Source organism: Carassius gibelio, chromosome B13 (assembly GCF_023724105.1).
Source record: "Carassius gibelio isolate Cgi1373 ecotype wild population from Czech Republic chromosome B13, carGib1.2-hapl.c, whole genome shotgun sequence".
In the NCBI taxonomy this organism is placed as follows: domain Eukaryota; kingdom Metazoa; phylum Chordata; class Actinopteri; order Cypriniformes; family Cyprinidae; genus Carassius; species Carassius gibelio.
This window is the reverse complement of record NC_068408.1, coordinates 1,702,334-1,725,748: the sequence shown is the minus strand read 5'-3', so window position 1 is coordinate 1,725,748 and position 23,415 is coordinate 1,702,334. Positions and strand designations below refer to the sequence as shown.

General features: G+C 34.3%; 1 protein-coding gene across 1 annotated transcript; it reads right to left on the bottom strand.

Annotated features, from left to right (window-relative positions):
* Window positions 1-6,406: 6,406 nt before the first annotated feature.
* LOC127970443 (opsin-VA-like) lies at window positions 6,407-20,018 on the bottom strand. Its single transcript, XM_052573035.1, has 4 exons — window positions 19,186-20,018; window positions 12,172-12,289; window positions 11,808-12,047; window positions 6,407-6,871 (listed from the first exon to the last, which is right to left on the bottom strand). The coding sequence occupies exons 1-4, from the start codon at window positions 19,587-19,589 to the stop codon at window positions 6,650-6,652; spliced, it is 984 nt and encodes a 327-aa protein (XP_052428995.1). The 5' UTR covers window positions 19,590-20,018; the 3' UTR covers window positions 6,407-6,649.
* Window positions 20,019-23,415: the final 3,397 nt, after the last annotated feature.

Here is a 23,415-nt window from a genome sequence, read left to right as displayed (position 1 = left end):
ATGTGTGGATAACAAATACAAAGAGAATAACAGATATTCACATAGAAAACAGCTGTATTAAATTGTAATAATATTTAATGTTTTAACTGAATTTTTTGATCAAATAAATATAGCCTTGGTGAGCAGAAGCATTTAAAAAACCCCAAACCTTTTAACGGTACAAAAATATAATAAAAAATAATCTAAAGTCTAAAGTTTCATACAGTGTCTGAGAGTGATGTAACATTCACGATGAGCAGAACTGTGGCACTTTCTTTGTTTATGGGCCGGGTCACACTTAAAAATAATAATGTTCCAGATGGAGTCTGTAAAGGTTTTCCACACCACAGAAGTTTCTCTCAGTGATCTAAAAAATAAAATAAAATAACTAAAATTAAGTAAAATAAAATATAAATGAAATAAAACTAAATAAAAAAGTAAAACGAAATATTTGCACACTGAAATTTAGTTTTATATAAAATGAAAAATAGAATTAAAAATGAAAAAATAAATAAATATCATAATAAACTAATAACTATCAAAAGGTTTAATGAAATTCATTGGTATAAAAAATTAAATACAATTTAAAATACGTATTATATAAAGTTAAACTAACTAAAATAAAATAATTGTATACTAAAATGCAGTGGTGTACAAAAATAAATTATTACTGAAATAAGGTTAAACTAAGTACAATAAAAAAAAGTAACAATATACTGAAAAATTTGTGGGTATATGAAAATAAAAAAATATATATAAAATTAAATAAAACAAAGTATAAAAGTACAATTAAATAATAAATTATACTGAAATTCAATTACATATAAAATAAAAATTAAATCTAAAACAAAACTAAAGTCAAATTAAATTAAATTAAACTAAACTAAATAAAATAATGTTAACATATGCATCAATTAATCAATAAATCAATCTTCTTAACAGTATTTCTCTTAAGGGAATAGAAAGGTGTCTTATTATTTCTTTCATATTGATTCCTGTCTAATCATGTAATCCATAAATCACAACAATTATAATATCAATATCCAAAAGAGCTTTTTTACTGCTTTATAGAAAGTGAGGAGCTGACAGAAACCAGCAGACGGTTGCAGCGAGTTATCAGCTAGTTATCAGTCCGTTTCACTCGCTGCTGTGTTTTCCTCTCTGTTTGTGAGAGAACACAGGATTTATTTCATGTTTAATGCATGCTTTTGCATCTCTGGTCTTCAGGCTCGCATGAGCTGAAGGATGCATACAGTACCAGCTCATCCATAAGATATAAGCACACGTGTTTACTGGACTCGGACGATTCCTGCCTCTTGTTATTAGCTTGAGTTTTTAGTTTGGGCTGTGATAGTCTCCATATCATCAGACTGGATTCTGTCCCGTTCGCAGTCAAATCATGTGTTTAATTCACTCTGAGTCTGTAAACCTGTTTATTAACGAGTCTCTCAGGGGCACTGGGGTTTCAGTGTATGGGTTTTTGTTCAGGTCGCTGACAAAAAAACACTGGGGATTTATTGACACTTTTATTGCTGCTGAGTGCTGACTTTTATTTATTACATAAATGTATGTATGTATATATGCATGCATGCATGTTTTTATTTATCTATTTATCAGCAGTTTCATGCAGGATGTTGGATGTTGGTTCAACAGGATGTTTGCTGAGAACATCATTCTGCTCTATTTTTATTTTTTTGGGGAAGGTGGGGGTTTATATTTACAGACACTGACACAAATGTCTCTCTACCTGCAACCAGGTACTGTAAACAGAACACATGGACTATAAAAATTAACTATTTACAGTGCTCATTATGCACAAACAAATAAAATAATAATTTGTTTTTGTTGTGGTTCAATATTTTAGTTTAATATGTTCTTTAAGACCAATTATATACTTATACAGCCTGAAAGAATCAGTAAGCCACTGTAATATTGAAACGTGAAACATGAATAATTGAATATATATCGTGTGAAATATTTTTATTTTATTTTTGCATTTAACAATATTTGTTGCATGCAAATGTAGACAAGTCTTTATATTGTAGATATGCATGGCTTTAAAAATGTTTGCGTTTTATTTTTATTTTATTTGCATGTTATATTATTTGCAAAGCTTGAATAAGACAAGATTACACTTTATTTCAAAAGTCCACTTTAGACATTCTACTAACTATAAGTAACTTTGTAACTAATTCTCATTAATGTGCAACTACATATCTACTAACTCTCAGAGTAGACTGTTAGGGGTAGGATTAGGGTAAGTATAAGTTTGACAAAGAAAGTGTTAGAAGATACTAAGCAGACAGTTTACCAATACTCTACTAACTGCATGTAGTTGACATGTAGATGCACAGTTACTTACTGTTAGTAGAATGTCTAAAGTGGACTATTGAAATAAAGGGTTAACTAAGACTATTGTAAATATACATACGTATAAAAGTTTTTGCATTTCAAGATTTGCACGTTACATTATTTGTCATTATATTTTAATACGAACTAAAGCGTTTAGCATTTTACTATTTGCATATAATATTATTTATTACATGCAAAAGTTAAATAAGATGCAGAAGAAGCAGTTTATTAATTGCATGTAACTTAAATTTTTCCTGCTGCCCAGAAACAGACCTGAGAGCATCAGAAACACTGAAGGAGGTGATTGAACTCTCTCTCTCTCTCTCTCTCTCTCTCTCTCTCTCTCTCTCTCTCTCTCTCTCTGCCAATTAATCATCCTGAAGGTGTGCATTTCTGTTTCCTCAGCCTGATAAATCACAATGAGTTCTGTAAGTACTGCACTCTATATAAACATGTAAATTACACTTTGAATTAATCACCGAACTATCATCTCACTCAGGTTCTCTCCTTGAGTGTCTGTAATTGTGTGTGTGCTCTCTCCCAGACTCATTTATCATCATCCTGCGAGCGCATGTTCCCTGTGGGTGAGTGGGTTTTATTCAGTGGACCCCACAGGACGACTATAAATACTGTATATAAATATTTACTTATACATAAACTAAAACATCTATACACAAGCTAACCTACAGATTTTGAATATGAATATACTATATATAAATGTTAATTTATACATATACTGAAAAGGAGACATACTATATGAATGCTTCCCATAATAATGTACATGTGCAAAGAGAAACCTTGTAAGTCCAGGATGATTTGTAGAGCTGAGCGTGTAAACACATATTTGAGTGTTTTGTGGGATTATACACACAGCGGTGTGTGTGTGAAAAGTATGTAGTGCGCATAGAAAAGAATTGCAATGGTATGGAAGCTTATTTCCACCGTGGAAACCAACAAAAAAGCAACTTTTAGTTGAGTTCAGTGTTACTTTCTCTCAGCTCTGAGTTTAAATGTCTCAGTTCTAAGATGAAACACTAAGATGAAATTTTCTGAATTGCACGTTAATTCAAAATTGAGAGTTTGTGAGATATATAATCTCACAACTCAAAGAAAAAAAAATTGTTGATGTAGATGAAAATCCAAATTGTTAGACGTAATTCTGATAAAAGCTATTACCATTTTTATGCAAATAAAATAAAACAAATGAAATGAAATGAGTTAAAATTCCAAGGAAATAATTTAAAGAAAACAGTCAGCTTGCAATTGAGAGAAAATATGCCATAATTGATCTAAAATTTCACAATTGCTTTTTTCGATTTTTGTATTATTATTTTTTATATTTTATATTTTTATTTAAAAAAAACCACACAATTGCGTTATGTAAACTTAGAATTCTGAAATATATTCAAATAAAGCCAGAACTGTGGGACATAAACTCAAAATTCAGAGATAATGGGAAGAAAATTGTAAGATGTTAACTCTAAAAAAAAAAACTAAATGCAAGATAGAAACTCATAATTGGAAAATATTAGCTTGCATTTGAGTTTTATACGGTCAAACAAAGTCACACACACACACACACACCCACACACACACACACAAATAGAAATGATGAGGTTAAAAAGTTGCAGTTAGTCACACCCTACAGTATCAGACAGATCCTGAATGCAGTGTTTAATGCATGTTTTAAAAAGTCAGTCAATATTTCATAAACTTTGCATGTTTTTAATGTCAGCGTAAAAAGCATTAATTTCATTTGACCTGAATCACAAGACCAGAAACATTTATTAACAAAGTAAGATTTATTTTCATGTTGATGCAACAGAAAGATCTTAGAAGGACAGTGGAAATACACACTTTTCCTGATTCACAACATGCAAGCAGAACATATAACAGTGAATCTGAAACAGCGTTCATCATGACAGAAAACAGAAACACATCACATGATCGAGCGATTCTGGAAGAAATAACACACAGAACACAGTGGGATCATCCGTTGTGCTTTCAGTGTGTCTCTAAACCTCAGTGACCCTCTTATAGATGATCCTCAACACCAAACCAAATTAAACCTCACTGTATTATCATTCTGTCTTCTCAAGATAACACTCATGTCAAGATGACCTCAAGAAAATAAGACAGGAGTCTCATAATAACGCCTGACTTCTGCGATGTTTGGAAAACTCATTATTTTCGCAATTTCTTTTAATGAGCATCTGAATTACTGTAAAGCCCAGATTTAATGCTGCAACAATTATTTTCATTAAATTAAAATTGAGGTCAGTAAGATTTTTTTTTATGTTTTTGAAAAGTCTCTTTTGATCACCAAGGCTGCTGTTGATTTGGACAAAAATACTGTAAAAATTGTTAAATATTATTCTAATCTAAAACATCTGTTTTCTGTGTGAATCTGTGTTAAAGTGTAATGTATTTCTGTGATGCTCCGCTGTATTTTCAGCATCATTCCTCCAGTCTTCAGTGTCACATGATCTTCAGAAATCAGAATAATATGATGATTTACTGCTCAAGAAACATTTCTGATTATTATCAGTGTTGAACACAGTTGTGCTGCTCAATATTTCTGTGGAAACTGTGATGCATTTTATTTTTAGGGTTCACAGATGATCTTTCTGAACTCAAAAATCTGATTTTTGATTTTCCTTTCATAAAGGAATCAAATAAAAACACATTCAGTTGTCGAGAAAGCTACATCATCAGAGCAGACAGGAAACATATAATGCATTAGATACAGTAAAATATGCCAGTGATTTTCAGGATGAAGATAACAGTGCAGGAGATTGAAGATGTCGTGGATGTCCTACTGAAGGGACCTTGTAATTTGTTCTGCATGATGACTTATTCCCTTCATTTTGAAAATACACATGTATTCTTGTGTTTAGTGCCTGACTGATTTGCATTCTGTTTGATTTCTGTAATAATTGTGCAAATGTTGCCGTGAAGAAGCCTAAAAGTTAGTAATCAACATTCAACAGTCTGGAGTCCTTTATGCAGTGCTGGGGAGTAACTGAATATAAATGCATTTTCCAGTAGTTCAGCTCTTAAACAATGCAGTGTTTTAGACCACAGAGGTTTACTGCATTTAAAAATTAAATGTTTAGATCATTCTATCGCTGAATTCTTTGCAGTACTTTGGGGTTTCGCGTAAATATCATGGTTTAGTATCATTATATTCATGTGACCCTGGACCACAAAACAAGTCATGGTTTTTATAATTTGTAGAAATTGAATCTGGAATCTGAGGGTGCAAAAAAATCTAAATATTGGGAAAATCTTTAAATTTGTTCCAAATGAAGTTCTTAGTAATGCAATATTACTAACCAAATATTAAGTTTTGATATATTTACGGTAGGAAATTTACAAAATATCTTCATGGAACATGATCTTTATTTAATATCTTATTGATTTTTGGCATACATTTTATTTTTTATAATTGTTACCCATACAATGTGTCTATTTCTACAAATATACCTGCACTACTATTTGAAGCCTTTATATAATTTTTAATATTTTTATTCCATTTTGGAAACAAACTAAAAAAAAGTGCAAAATTTAATTTCGGTATTCAGAAAAAAAAAATCTATATTGTGAGCTATAAACTTGAAAAGAAAAGTACAAAGTGTTAGATAAAAAAATCGCAAATATCTTTTTTTACATTTGCATTATAGAAGTATCATAATGCATTAATTAAGCTTTTTAATGCAACTTGTAATGACATCATGAATAATTGTAACCACAGTTATAATACTTACACTTTCATAATATATATATATATATATATATATACACTCATTGTTACACCTTAAAAAAGTATAATGCATTAAAACACATGACAACCAATTTCAGCTATAACAAGCGATCATGCAAATATAATGCATTTTTAACTTTGGTTACATTTATGAAAATATTTAATGCATTACAATAAATTGTGAACCCCTTCATAATGCATTATACATAAAGTGTATTTAAAAACATTAACTGTATTAAATTAATAACTGTATTACAAGTTTATCTCTTTTTTTTTTTTTGCAATAATATTTGTGAAACTGTTGTTAAAGAAAGCTTTCAAATAAATGCAAATTATATTTTAAAAGATATCGTTCTTTAGCCACCATCTTGTTTTTGTAGTGAATTAGTTTTTAAGGGTAGTTTGCAGATAGTTTCGTCCCCAACACTGCATTTTTCAATATCAGAATTTAATGCTGCATCAATGGTTTTTAGACTAAAGTTTGGATGCCAGAATTCAAGAGAAGATATGCTTTCTACCAGACAACATGAGTGACGAGTGTGTTGGCACGTGTCTTCACATCGGACATACTTTGTTCTCAGGAATGGGAATTTGGACGCAGGAGCTGTGTTCATTATGATGCTCTTCTGTCTTAGACGGGACGGCTCCGGCGATGGCAGACATCTCTCCTGTGTTGCTCTCGTTGGTCATGCCTGCACGCTCGGTGGTCTGGTTGATGTTTCCCTCGATCACGGTGACGTCCCTACAGCTCAAGAGCTGAACCACACACTTCCTGAACTGAGGAGATCACAGGGAAGAGAAATGCAATGGATTATTCTCCACTGAACACGCTCTAGAAAAACATCTTTGGAATGAATCTGACCTGCACTGAACAGGAGTAGAGGAATAGTTTTATTAAACACTGCTCTAGAGGGAACTGATTTTAACTGTCTACCTCCACCTTTACTGGCGTCCATTCCCACCACTGGCCAAAGTTTTGTGTCATACACACCATGGGATTTTACCCGGAGGAAACGCCGCAGACGGAGAGGAAAGCAGGGAGGAATTGCAGTTAAGATAAAACCACATCTAACGTTGTTGTCTGAAAGATCTCCCCTCACGGCTTTCCCAGATTTTGAGCCCTTCAGTGATTGCCTTGTCTCGTGGCCCGAGGTCTTGGTCATCCCTGGTTCATTATCATCAAGGAGGAATAAATCACAGGAATCTTCCACCTTTAAATCATGCAGCTAATTCAACTGGTGAGTCATTGCAAGTTAAGATGGCTCTGATAAATGCTAGATCTGGATTTTTTATTTGAGACTGAGACTTGATGTGAGTCCTTTCTCTGAAATTGTACCTTCAAACTATTCATTTTTAAACTGCCCAAGATCAGGGCCGTTTGAAGGAATTTGGGGGCCCCAAGCAAAATGGACATAGAGGCCCCCCGACAAACCCCCCCCCCCCCCCCCCCCACCCATCAGCACTGAGAAGTGATGCATCTGTTGATGTTGAGGATGAAGTTGATGGTGTAGCTGGGAAATAATTGAAACAAAAATCTGAAATTACCTGTGAAGTACGTTTTACCATTTCACTGTTAGCATATTGAAAGAGGTCACTATTACCAGCTCAGGGGTGCGTTAAATGAACAACTAAGTTTCCTTTTTTAGATTTTTTTTTTTTTTACATGCATAGAATGCAATGCATACATCAAAAAAAAAAAATTAATAATTGTTTCTCTGTCTGTACTTGTACTTTGAACAATGGCAATAAAGTTGACAGATGAATTAAGTGCATTTAAGTGCCATTCAGGTGGGTTTTTAAATAAAGCATTTTCTGAGATGCACATTAAACACCAAACATTAATTTATCTTTTAATTATTGAAAATTAAGCAAACTAAAGTTTTTGTTAAGAGCAGTTCTGTAGATGTTGTTCATGTGTTCACATCCTTATTTAGTGAGACATCAGACGCGAGACTGAAATCACCGCGAGCGTCACGCGCGCTTCAGTGCGTCTTCAAGGAAGACGCGCTTCTGCTCCTTTCATTAACAGAGACACGCAGAACATGCAGGATTCATATTTAAACAGACTGTTCCTGCTTAATATTTACAGATATTAGTCCGTATCGTGGTTTGATGTAAGCGCAATGACCTATTTTTAATTCATTCATTCAAAATTTGGCAAATTACGTGTCATTCGGCGTTAAATTGTAAATTCCGTTTTTATGACTGGATTCCGCGATTCTTGCAATCGAAACACGCCACGACGTTCTCTTTATGTTTGCCTGAGCCCTCAAATCAAAACACTGCTGACTCCTTGCAGTCTGCGATTTCTGATCTGCGTTTTCCTTATCCCGTAAAAAAAAAAAAAAACATACTACAGTAACCATATTCCTTCCGTTCGAGAAAGAAAAAAAAAAAGCAGAGATCACTTGACTTGGTTGGTTGGCTGCTGTCAGCGACTACTGAGAGGGGCCCCCTTGAGGGGGATCCCGATAACAGTGTCATTACACGTTACTGCATTGACGATCGAAGGGGCGCTCACACAGTGTCGTTGCATTTTATTCTTAACCAGTCGTTGTCTTGGGGCCCCAGGTCAGCTCGGGGCCCCAAGCAATTGCTTGGTTTGCCTGCCTTGTTGCGACGGGCCTGCCCAAGATCAACTGGAAAGGGGGACGGCTTAGCATGTGTTTTTAAAACCTGTTTCACTTGTCGGACTAAACAATCTGGGACTTTCTCCAGCTTTGAGGTTCTGTTATTTCATCTGAAAAGGGACAAAAAATGTGCAATTGCTATTGAAAAAAAACTGTTCAAATGGTTACAGGGCCTTCACATTCCCTCGGCATTCCCACCTTTTTCAGATCATAACCCTGTGATGTTCTCCTGTACTATTTTAGATCAGATTTTTAAAACAAGAAGCCTATTATATGGTCACGTAAGTTTAGCTCTATCTTTAGTGAGGATTTTGTTCCCCTTTTTGATGAGGCATGTACTGTGTGCTGGCTTCTCTTGGCTGTCCCTCAAATAATTAACAATAGCTTATTTTATTTTATTCTACTTATTGGGCCTTGTATCTTAGAAATAATAAATAAGAGTCTTTCTGATGGATTTGTTCCAGATTATCTAAAGCATACTATTGTTAAACCATTGTTGAAAAAATCTAACCTTGATTTGACAGTCCTCTCAAATTTTAGGCCAATTTCTAATCTACCTTTTATCTCTAAAATCCTTGAGAAGATAGTTTCTGTCCAATTATAAAAAAATTTAGACTCAAATTGAGTTTTTGAATCTTTTCAGTCTGGTTTTAAGAAATGTCACAGTACAGATTCTCCTCTCTTAAGACTGTCAAATGATATTTTATTATCTATTGATTCTGGGTACTCTGTAATACTTCTGCTGTTGGATTTGAGTGCATCCTTTGATACGGTCGATCATGTTATTCTTATTTCTTATCTTGAATACTGTGCAGGTATTAGAGGTGATGCACTGAACTGGTTCAAGTCTTATTTGAACAAAATAACCTTTTCTGTTTATATAAATGGATGTTTATCCTCCAAAGCGCATCTGAGCTGTGGGGTTCCACAAGGCTCTATTCTTGCTCCCATTTTGTTTACTTTATATATGCTCCCTTTGGCCTCAATTTTAAGAAAACAGATTTTTTTCTTCAGTTTTATGCAGATGACACTCAAATATATGTGCCCATTAAGATATAACATCTGAGAGAGGAAATAAAACCTGCTCAGGATGACTATGTACTACCTCCTGTACCATATTACCTTAATATTGTTTTATTGTTTTGATTATTGTTTTATCAATATGGTTTTATACTTTCTTGTACAGCACAATGGTCAACGATTGTTGTTGTATTGTGCAATATAAATAAATAAACTAGACTAAACTAAACATGACTAATGTAAGCGATTTCCTTAAGCAAATGTGTTTTTTGGTCCCAAAATGTATTACAACAAATGTTAATGCAAGTCCACGAGTAAAACATTAACTAAGAGTTATTATAGTAACAATTTTATGTTAATTTCAGTGTTACTTATCATTTCAGTAATTATTTTTTAAATTAAGTTTGAAAATAGTTTCAATGTAAATCCTAAACTTTTTTTTATTGTACACTTAACGTGTCTTTGAAACCATTTTTATTCAGAAACTGATTATAAAGTTCATAAGAAAATTCAACTCTCAGAGTAGACTGTTAGGTTAGGTTTAGGGTTAGTAGAATAGTATTAGTTGTTAGTATGAGTTGACATGTACTTGCAAACTTTCTATATATATATATAGAGAGAGAGAGAGAGAGAGAGAGAGATACACTATAAAACAAATAGTATTTTCTTGCTTTCTTGTTTTCTCCACTATTTTAAAATAAAAACTTTTTTTTTCATTTTCAGTTAAGTAGTGCATCAAACTGACGGTACATCAGCCACCAGCAAATCCATCTGACCATTGACAAAGTTATTCAGTCTGAGATGACCGTCAAGCAAACAAGCATGTCATGTTGCTGGTCAGGTATTTTTGCAGGCTTCTATTCCTGAAGAGTGTGGACAGAATCCAGATGTCAGCGTCTGAATGAAGGAAACCAGCGGATAAACTGACAGCTACAGCTCAGCGGGATGATGGGAAGATGCAGCGCTGCCAAACACGGTTTACATCCAATAACCTCCACAGCTGCTCAATAATTCAACATCTCCTTTGGAGTGCGCTGGGTCTGATCCAAACCCCAGGTATTTATTTATTTATTTCATTTTTATTTTTCTAATGTATGTCAGATATTTCAGCTCTGGTGAAGCAATATCATCCCACCATGAGAGCTTTAGGGTTTTTCTAAATCCATGAACTGTGTCCTGTGCTCTTCTCAAACCTCAATCCTAAATGGCTTGCATAAGGACTTATTTCTGTCAGGCGAAAGCTTCAATCTCTTTCAGCTACAGTAACCTATTTATCAGTGAGGGGATTTTAAGTGGGACGCTGGAAACTTTCTCGCCGCGCCTCGAGATCTTCATGCAATATTATGCATAATATCAAAATTTAAGTACAAGCATCACCACAAAATCACTGAGCAAAGCAAGTCGCAAGCTGCACTACTATTATAATCGAAAGCTTGGTCTTTGAGAAATTATTATACGTTTCTGAGATAGTGAATGTTTAATTTACCTAAGATGTAAGTCATAACCATTAGAATTTAAACAAAAACTCTTGAAATATTTCAGTTTGTGTGCAATGAATCTAGAATATAAGAAAGTTCGCTTTTTTTTAATTAAACTACAATAAATAAAGAACTTTTCCATGATATTTTATTTCTTTTTTAGATGCACCTGTACATTCAAACTAGTGAATAATTTATCGAGAGAATCAAGTAAAGCTGAGCTGCTTCAGTCCAGTAAGAGTTCATCTGGAGATATTCCTGACCTTATTCTGACCTTTACTTGAACACAATCAGGAAAGATATGAGTCGAGCTGAAGCTGGACGCTTGTACAGTTACACTAGAAGAGCTTTGACCGGATAAAACACTCTAAACTATCAATCACAGAAGAAATGAGGAGATTGAGTGTGAAACAGGTTCAGCAGCAGAGTTTGATCATTTAGAGCTTTAGAAATGTTTGCATCAAATAAAATACATAATGAGTTTGATTTCCAGTCAGTGCATGAACTGATAACATGTTTGCGCTTAATGTACTGTAAGTCACTGTGAATGTAAGTGTCTGAAAGATGCATGAATGCAAGCATCACCTGTTTGTTCATGAACACGTAGATGATGGGGTTGTAAACCGCAGCGGTTTTGGAGAAGAACGCCGGAGCGGCTGCCAGCCGAGGGTCCAGGTGAATGCTGGGAAGTGCCGTGACCACGATGGAGAACGCAGCGTATGGAGTCCAGGCCACCATGAAGGCAACGATCATCACAACCACCATACGAGTCACCTGACGCTCCGGCTTCCTGGCATTACCCAGCCTGCCGTGCGTGTTAGACACCTGCGAACATTCACTTAGTGTCAGATGATTTATATGGTTTGTCAGTGATCTGAGGTCAGTTTGCAGCTGTAATGACATCTCGTGTAACAAGCCGCTGGACTCCAGATGTTGTGGAGCGACTGACCTTTCTGAGCTTTCGGAGAAGTTTGCAGTAGCAGACGATGATCACACCGAGAGGAAAGATGAAGCAGGTGGTGAAGAACGTGATGATGAAGGTGTGATCCTGGAGGTTTCCTGAATACCTGCGGAGGGACAGAATCTGTGAGTGCAAAGATCAGCTTTCTTACCTTTCCAGAAAAAAGAATAAAAAAAAATAGGTATATATTTTATAGGAATATTTTTTCCTATAATTTCTTTCCCCAAAAAATAAATAAATAAAATGATACTGACTCCAAGCTTTTGAATGTTACAGTGTATAATGTTACAAAACCTTTTATTTCACATAAATGCTGGTCTTTGGATCTTTCTATTCATCAGAGAATTCTAAAAAAAATTACTTAACTGTTTTAAACATAGAAAATAATAATTGTTATTATTATTAATTAATATTTATTAATAATTAATATTAATAATTTATTATTTGTTAATGTATAACTCTTCAGGGGTTTTTTTCTTTTTTTTACGGACCCAGGTAATGTTTAAAATAAAATTAAAAAAGAACATGCATCATTACCGAAAGCACTGATAATATATGTATATATATATATATATATATATATATATATATATATATATATATATATATATATATATATATATGTCATTGAAGAGCTGGAATATGAGTTAATGTTATGTGTGAATAAAGTTAAGAGAGAAAATCAAGGTAAATATCTCTTGTGAGCAAAATGCTTTTATTGTGCAGAATTTGAAATGAAGATGAAATTGTCAACATATGCAAAGTGAGTGGACATATTATTTAATTGGGTTTCGCACACACAAAATGTTTGGAATAATCCACAAATTTAATTTCCAATGTTTCAAATGTCATTTTCAGCACAGAAATATATTAGAAATGTAGTCTGGAACACCCTAGAGCTCAGAAGAAAAAGAGGGGAAATTGAAACAACATTTTTATTATAAGAAATTGTTACGTCAGTGGCTCAGAGCTTCTCATCAAAGGAAGCCTGTTCTTTCTCTGTTGAACACTAGGATCAATTTTTCCCATTTTTTCAGTATTACACATGAAGGAGCTGGAGATCTTATGGAAACCCCTGCCTGAGTCTGTTTAGTGTGATGTATTAATGCTTATTTGCATTAAGTCACTGCTTGGAAGTCAAGTGCTTGGATGTGGTGTTTGCAGCTCATGGTGAATACGAGATGAAAGGGTGAAGTCTGTCTTAAACAAGGTAAAACTCAGAATTTCTGAATATAAAGAAGAAAGGAGGTCATAAAGCAAAATGACAGTATAAGCCAGTGACAGAAGAAAGGACAAACTAAACCTGATAGTTACACAATACAGCTGGAGGATATTTACCCAACGCTCACACAAACACCGGCACTGGTTACTATTTACAATGACTCTAAAAGGGCGTTGAGTCTAAAGAGAAGTATGTTTAGTCATTGTTTACTACAATAACACTAAAATTATGCCCTGATGTGCCAGTTAGTGAGATATTTTAGATTTCTGATGATTGTGCAATTCTTTATTATGTTATATAATATGTTTACTCTTATCTGACAAGTGAAAACTCATCACATGCAGATTAACGTGTAACAAGACATTTGTATTTTTGATCAGTTGAAAAAACTCAGAATTATGAGATATTAACTCAGAATTACGAGATATAAACTCAGAATTACGAGATATGAACTCAGAATTACGAGATATAAACTCAGAATTACTAAATATAAACTCAGAATTACGAGACATAAACTCAGAATTACGAGACATAAACTCAGAATTACGAGACATAATCTCAGAATTAAAAGATATAAACTCAGAATTACAAGACATAAACTCAGAATTACGAGACATAAACTCAGAATTACGAGACATAAACTCAGAATTACGTGACATAATCTCAGAATTAAAAGATATAAACTCAGAATTACAAGACATAAACTCAGAATTACGAGATATAAACTCAGAATTACGAGACATAAACTCAGAATTACGAGACACAAACTCAAAATTACGAGACACAAACTCAGTTACGAGACATAAACTCAGAATTACGAGACACAAACTCAAAATTACGAGACACAAACTCAGTTACGAGACATAAACTCAGAATTACGAGACACAAACTCAAAATTACGAGACACAAACTCAGTTACGAGACATAAACTCAGAATTACGAGACATAAACTCAGAATTACAAGACATAAACTCAAAATTACGAGACACAAACTCAGTTACGAGACATAAACTCAGAATTACGAGACATAAACTCAGAATTACGAGACATAAACTCAGAATTACGAGACACAAACTCAAAATTACGAGACACAAACTCAGTTACGAGACATAAACTCAGAATTACGAGACACAAACTCAAAATTACGAGACACAAACTCAGTTACGAGACATAAACTCAGAATTATGAGACATAAACTCAGAATTACAAGACATAAACTCAGAATTACGAGACAAACTCAAAATTACGAGACATAAACTCAAAATTACGAGACACAAACTCAGTTACGAGACATAAACTCAGAATTACGAGACACAAACTCAAAATTACGAGACACAAACTCAGTTACGAGACATAAACTCTGAATTACGAGACATAAACTCAGAATTATGAGACACAAACTCAAAATTACGAGACACAAACTCAGTTACGAGACATAAACTCAGAATTACGAGACACAAACTCAAAATTACGAGACACAAACTCAGTTACGAGACATAAACTCAGAATTACGAGACATAAACTCAGAATTACGAGACATAAACTCAGAATTACGAGACAAACTCAAAATTACGAGACAAACTCAGAATTACGAGACATAAACTCAGAATTACGAGATATAAACTCAGAATTACGAGACATAAACTCAGAATTACGAGACATAAACTCAGAATTACGAGACATAAACTCAGAATTATGAGATATAAACTCAGAATTACGAGACATAAACTCAGAATTACGAGATATAAACTCAGAATTGCAAGATATAAACTCAGAATTACAGAATTACGAGACATAAACTCAGAATTACGAGACATAAACTCAGAATTACGAGACATAAACTCAGAATTACGAGACATAAACTCAGAATTACGAGATATAAACTCAGAATTACGAGACATAAACTCAGAATTACGAGACAATAAACTCAGAATTACGAGACATAAACTCAGAATTACGAGACACAAACTCAAAATTACGAGACACAAACTCAGAATTACGAGACATAAACTCAGAATTACGAGACACAAACTCAAAATTACGAGACACAAACTCAGTTACGAGACATAAACTCAGAATTACGAGACATAAACTCAGTATTACGAGACATAAACTCAGAATTACGAGACAAACTCAAAATTACGAGATATAAACTCAGAATTACGAGACATAAACTCAGAATTACGAGATATAAACTCAGAATTACCAGACATAAACTCAGAATTACGAGACATAAACTCAGAATTACGAGATATAAACTCAGAATTACGAGACATAAACTCAGAATTACGAGATATAAACTCAGAATTGCAAGATATAAACTCAGAATTACAGAATTACGAGACATAAACTCAGAATTACGAGACATAAACTCAGAATTACGAGACATAAACTCAGAATTACGAGACATAAACTCAGAATTACGAGACATAAACTCAGAATTACGAGATATAAACTCAGAATTACGAGACATAAACTCAGAATTACGAGACAATAAACTCAGAATTACGAGACATAAACTCAGAATTACGAGATATAAACTCAGAATTATGAGACATAAACTCAGAATTACGAGATATAAACTCAGAATTGCAAGATATAAACTCAGAATTACGAGACATAAACTCAGAATTACGAGACATAAACTCAGAATTACGAGACATAAACTCAGAATTACGAGATATAAACTCAGAATTACGAGACATAAACTCAGAATTACGAGACATAAACTCAGAATTACGAGACATAAACTCAGAATTGCAAGATATAAACTCAGAATTACGAGACATAAACTCAGAATTACGAGACATAAACTCAGAATTACGAGACATAAACTCAGAATTACGAGATATAAACTCAGAATTACGAGACATAAACTCAGAATTACGAGACATAAACTCAGAATTACGAGACATAAACTCAGAATTACGAGACATAAACTCAGAATAAAGAGACAAACTCAGAAATACGAGACATAAACTCAGAATTACGAGACATAAACTCAGAATTACGAGACATAAACTCAGAATTACGAGATATAAACTCAGAATTACGAGACATAAACTCAGAATTACGAGACAATAAACTCAGAATTACGAGACATAAACTCAGAATTACGAGACATAAACTCAGACTTACGAGACATAAACTCAGAATTACGAGACATAAACTCAGAATTATAAGATATTAACTCATCAATTTTTTTAATTATAAGAAAAATAGTCACAAGTACCTTTTTTATTATTTTTCCTTGGCAGAAAGGGGCTTCCATACTAAAGCACAGTGATGTTTAAAGATAAAGATGTTGAATATAAAATGCAGTTTGAACAAGTCCTGGTGAGTATTTCATATGGCCATAAGAATTCAAATAAATTAGCCTGTCAGAACAAGACTGGCATTTACGGATAAAAGAACTAATTAGTAGAGAAGAGACAATAAATCCGAGCTGGTTACTTAGCTGCTGGTTCAGGCTTAAACGAGATGGAAAAGCTCTCATGGCGGCAAGTTTGACAAGCTCCATCCATTAAACCTACTCATGCTATATTGTGTAGTCTCTTGTTAGAAAATTAAAAGATTTTAGACTATTAGAAGATGTGCACAGAATAAGCCCCCATTTACAGTGTCCTCTCTGATACAAGCTTGACAGATTTTTTAAAAAGTCTGCCTCACAAAATGACAATAATAACCCTGTGGAGGCCCAGTAACACAACAGACAGTGATCAAATCACATCACATGCAGAACTTGCGCTGCTTCAGCAACGGTTCTTGTTATTCTCTACAACATTCACTAATTAAGCTTATTCCCTGTCACACATTCAGCACATCTTGGTCTTTAGAAGTGATGGATAAACTGCTTCATTACAAGCATGCATGTCAAGCGTGCCATTTACAGGAGACGTTAGACATCTTTTAACCTTGCTTTAACCCCAGAGCGTACCATCAGCTCCTGTTGATAGTCCAGTCAGCATTATTGAGCGCTTCTGTTTTCTGACTGACGGAAATGTTAAAGTGAATCTGACAGTCTGTAGATATAAATGATCTGCATGTAAATGAGGAGAGTGGAGGAGAAAGGGTTTGACAATTAATCCAACGGGAAAAAAAATATTATTTTAATTTAAGGCTTTCAGCTTTATTCGGTATACATGTTTTTTGTTATGCATAAATATTATTGTTATGTTTGTTTGTTTTTCTTCACTTTCTGGATACTTATAACTGTAGTTTATATTGTTATTATTTAGATTTTTGTGTTATGTTGAAAGTTGATCTTCAAAAAACATTAGCATTAAAAAAAGATGCATGAGTTATGAGTCATTTTAGATGTGTTTTAATTCATATTTATTCTTAAAACCAGGTAGTGAATTTTCAGACAGGTCTGCACTTTCTCAAATCCATGAAATTTGCATCATCATCATCATCATTGTTATGGAACTGAATCAACGCTGAACTAAACTGAGCTGACCCTGTTGTCTTCTGTAGAGTTGCCTTTCAGCTGTATCAAACTTTTTCATAATTAATTAATTTTGCAACAGAGTTGGTTATTTGCTTTAACACTGAACTGAGTTCAGCTGAGTAATGACTCTATTGTTTTCTGCAGCGCTGCCTTACACTGTAGTTGAATCGAAATTATTTTATGATTAATTATTTTGCAACTTTTTGCAATTTTCCTGTTTAGGCTGCTTTGAAATCATCTGTATTGTATAAAGAGCTGTTGAAATAAATGTGTCTTGACAATGCATTTCATTTCTGAAAAATGCATGCAACTCATATTAAAACAAACTGAACAAGTGCATTAAAAATGTAACTGGTGAATGAACTACATTCACCTCGTCTCGTTAAGATTCTGGTGCCGGTCTAATCTGACAATCACAGAACTTCTATTTCTTTTATTTAGAATTTTTTACTTTTTTTTGGGGGGGGGGGGTCATTTATTTTAATATATTGCATATTAATATTTTAAGTCCATGCAAATTTACGCTGAACTATTCATTTCAAGATCTGAGATTAAATGAAATATTGAAATCTGTCAGTCCACAACTTCTTTACTGAACTAGTCTCGACAGATCATTAAATTTGCATGTGGTGCATAAAAAGTGATGTTTCTATCATAGACTCTAACTTCAACGATTGAGCTTCATATGATCAGATGTTAAGATGTAAGAGCCACAAATAAAGTGTCCACCATGAACTCAATATGAAATCAGGACAAATTCACACTGCTTTGCTGCACATCTGACGTCTGCAATCACAGTTTTTCTCTGGTGATAATATAATGTTGATTTTCTGTTTAATTTGATTAATTCTGTTGCACATTCACTATCACAGAGAACGATCCCAGAGCAGAGATTGACTCAGATCAGTCAATGAAAGTCTTATTAGCAGTTTAGAAGACTTTATAAAACTATATTTCCAGCAAATTTTCTATTTAATTTTTTTAATGTACCTAATTTTTCCAACAGTTACTTGTTCTTCCGATCTAATTAAACGCCTTTAGACAGACACTAGGCACTTTTTTATATTTTATGTAACTGTTAATAATAATTAGCAATACATTTTGCTTTTGTTGGTGTCATTTTAACACTGAAAACTGTTGAAAAAGCAATGAAAAAGTAAATAAATACATAACTGGCATGAATGACATTTTAGAGTATGTACAAAAAATACATAGTTGATTGATTGATTGATTGCACAAACAGAAGTAATGGCAATCATGCAGGATTTTTGAAGCACGTGATCAAACTGAAAGTGTTTAGAGCATGCAGTGTCCAGATATTAAAATAAACCACTCAAACCCAAACCAAATATGGTGACCAAAATCACAAGGGCTAAAGCAAACTTTTGACTCACCAAAAAAGGTGACTGCGAATCCCTCCAGAACACAAGCCCATCTCCCCAAGAAGAAATATCCGTGGTAGTTGGTGATGAAACTGATGGTTCCTCCGCTCAGAGACACGAGGAAGTCCGCCAGAGACAGGTTGACGATGATATAATTGAGCGGCTGTCGGAGCTGCTTGAACCTGAAGGTGACGAGCATCACGGTGAAGTTCTCGCACAGAGACACCGAGGTCACCACGAACATCAGCGCCGCCAGGACTCGGTAGTTCCAGGGTGCGATGGATGAGAGCGGTCCGGAGAACGGGTCCTCGGTGTGAGACACGCCGTTCACCGCCGCAGCGAACGAGCCCATCGCTCCGAGCCACTCGACACAATCAGCCCGAGCCTACATCTGGAGGACGTGCGCGTGCACGTTAATGCACCCTGTTTGTGTGATGCTCTCTGGGTCTGTCCTCTACATCAGCAGCGGGATCCAGCGCACTTTGGTGACTTTCTCTCGCTGGATGGGGTTTATATACAGTAGCATCACAGGTCAACTGCGCCTTCATCATCATCATCATCATCATCATCGCTTCTGTCAGTGCGCTCCTCCTTCGAGGAATCTGTTCCGAAGGCTTGTCAAAATTATCAATTTTTCTTTTCATTAGGATATTAAGTAAAGATCATGTACCATGCAGATATTTAGTAAATTTCCTACCATAAATATATCAAAACTTAATTTTTGATTAGTAATATGCATTTAATTTCGACAACTTTAAAGGCGATTTCCTCAATATTTAGATTTATTTTTTTGCTCCCTCAGATTCCAGATTTTCAAATAGTTGTATCTCAGACAAATATTGTCTTCCTAACAAACCACACATCAGTAGAAAGCTTTCAGACGATGCATGCATACCTCTCAATAAAACTATTTTTACCATTATGACTGGTTTTGTGGTGCAGGGTTTCGCAGACGGTTTAACGTCTCGTGCGTAATTCTGATGCAAAGTCGCGCGGACTCCAATCAGTGAGCGCGCGAACGACGACTTTGCATCAGAAACGGGACTGCTAGGCTATTGTGCATTCCGTCGATCGTCTTTCTCAGTCCTTCTCTGAACAGTGAGTGGAGTGTGTGCAGAGGATCGATGCTGGAGACCCTGGAGAGCCGCTTTGATTCATCACAATCTCCAGCTGCAGCGCGCGCTCGCGCAGCTCAATCACGCGCTGATCGCACTCACAACTACAAGCGCTAATGGAGTTATGCATTATAATGCGACTTTATTGACAACCATGGATTCTGTGCTTTAATTATACGGATTGTTGTACGTTTTAAATAGAAATGGACCACGAAATTCAGCGTTGTACGGGAGACCCTCTGGCACTTTTACTCTTGTGAATACTTCTACTTCTCAGGAGATCAATTTCGGAATAGCTACAAATATAAAAATCAAAATAATAAACACTTCAGTAACGCAAGCAAGTTGCCACAATGGGAGCTTGCATTTAAAACAGTTATAAAAGAAAAAACATATCCTGCAAAAATATATATATTTTTTAAAATAAATAAATAAAATAAATAAATAAAAGGTTGCCTTATACACAAACATCTCAGATACTGTATTTTATAAATACATATCTACTGGGCAATTTAAATATTTGAATGTTGTTGTTTTTTTAAGTCTCAAACATTACCTAAAACATATTAAAGTTAAACTTAAACTAAAACATAAAAAACTGTTACTTTAAATTACATAAAAAAATAGTTTCAAAGTTTTATTTCAGCTACTTCCCAAGGCAAACACTTATCATTTGTGTTCACTTTAATTTGATTTATTAAAATAATTAAAACTACATACAACAAAAACACAACAAACTACTGAAACTAAAAAAAAAAAAAATGGGAACACACAAACACAAACACACACACACACACACACACACAAACCTTCAATTTTTCAAATTTTCATGCATGTAATGTTTATCAAAAATGCTGTTATTTGCATGTTTTATCATTGTCACAATTAATCTGTGAAACATTAATACTGATAATCAGTTTTAAAAAAATATGTGTAAATATTGTTTGAGGATAAAAATCTCAAAGTTTTTGACCTAAAGATACTGTATTTGATGTAAACATCTATTGGCCGATGTAAACATTAGAAAGCTTGTAGCAAAAATTTAACTTAAAGCAAAAACTAAAGCATTAAAAATAAAACAGTAACAGAATCTTACCTAAATGTTAACTGAAATTGATTTTTATTGATATTTGATCCTCAATCAATATCTAAAAATATTTTACTGTACATATTATCAGTGTGCGTGACTTTTATTTTATTTTATTTTATATTATATTATAAACTTATTGTATTTCAGCTAGTTCTTATTTTTATTTGGTGTACTAAAATAACTACAATTGAAATAATTAATAATGTTCTAAAAGAATACACAACAAAATTACTAAATATTTATATAAAATGAAAATTATTATTAAAACTAAAAGACACTGTAACACATGCATTAAATACAGTTTTAAACACTGTTGAGGATCACCTCATGGTAAAGTACAGTAAAGCTGAAAAACTGATTCCAGATCAGCGTAAAGGTTTATCCTCTTTTAATTCAATCCGACAGGTTTCTAACTTTACCCATGAGTTGTTTGGACGCAGAAGCGCAGGACGTGTGAAGGATGACCCTGGTTCTGCTTTGATCAGACAGCCGTCACAGATGAAGATTTATCATCTGTGATGGACCTCGTTTGCAGATGTTCAGAGTCCAACCTTCAGAAGTTTAGTGTACAGTAAGTTCTGTACAGAGGACACATGAGAGAGACGCAGCTTATATTACACAATCCTTCAACTTAGTGAACAATGATTCAAGATTTCTCCCTTTACTCAAAACTCTGTTTGCATTTAAGGTCTATCTGAGACAGAAAAGCCCTTGTGCAGCACTTCTAGTCCCTTCACATCCACAGCTGTGTGTGTTAAACATGGTCTGACTCATCTCCCTCCACAAACAAAGGCCATTCCCTTTAAATAATATCAATCATTATATCCATTAATGAAAATACTATATCAAATATGAGGATGCAAATGAAAAATCAAATGAAAATAAAAACTAAAACATCATATGTACAGTAATTCAACAAGACTGTAACCCGGCATGATTACACACTCCCACACACACACAGACACAGACACAGTCACACACACTCCCACACACACACACACTACCACACACACACACACACACAGTCACACACACTCCCACACACACACACACACACACACACACACACACACACAGTCACACACACTCCCACACACACACACACTACCACACACACACACACACACAGTCACACACACTCCCACACACACACACACACACTCACATGCTGAGAGAATCACAACACTGTGGAACAAGAGCTACACTGTAGCAAATTACAAATAAATTGTAAAATACTTTTAGAAAAATATGCAAGTGCAAAATATTGTAATGTTTTTGGAAACTTTATTGCACGCTAGTTGCAATTTAATAAAAAAAGATTTTAGTTGATTGATATACTTTTTGGATACTTTCTTGCATGTTAGTTGCAATTACATACAAATATTGTAAAAAAAAGTTGATATTTCGTATGTATGTATAATTGTTGGTCTGTGTGTGTGTGTGTGTGTGTGTGTGTGTGTGTGTGCGAGCGCGCGTGTATGTGTGTGTGCGCGTGCATGTGTGTGTGTGTGTGTGTGATGCTGACCCCCAAACTCTGACCTGTGTGTCTGTGTTCACAGTCCATTCAGAAAACGCTCCGGATCGGAAGAGGGTTTGCAGGAGTTACTGAGAAACACAGGCAACATTCAGAGAAGCAGAAGTTATTTCCCGAGTGTTTAGTGAGCGTCAGCAGGGAAAGGCCAGAGAAGATGCTGTCTCTCACTGCGTCCGATCTGAATGGGGTGAAAAGGTCAGACGTCCATGTTTAGGAAATATTTGATGTGAATCTCGGTCAGCTACATGCACCGTCACACAATAATATTTCTGCTAAACATTTCTTTCTCTTTACACTTTCACTTTACTGCTCATTTCTGCTATTTCTGCTATTAAAATACTACTAGTTTTACTTCATATTCTAGATTTTATTGTTATATTTTCTGTTTTCACTTTAGTTTTAGTTAAAATTGCTGTTTAAGTACTAAATGAGAAATGTT

Bases quoted from the DNA above. Each gene is read 5' to 3' on its own strand.
- LOC127970443 (XM_052573035.1), bottom strand. From the start codon at position 19,589: ATGGGCTCGTTCGCTGCGGCGGTGAACGGCGTGTCTCACACCGAGGAC. The intron at 12,290-19,185 runs GTTTATTTTAAT...GTCCCTCCGCAG, and splicing joins ATTTGGTTTGGGTTTGAGTG to GTATTCAGGAAACCTCCAGG. The intron at 6,872-11,807 runs GTGATGCTTGCA...TGATCTCCTCAG, and splicing joins ACGTGTTCATGAACAAACAG to TTCAGGAAGTGTGTGGTTCA.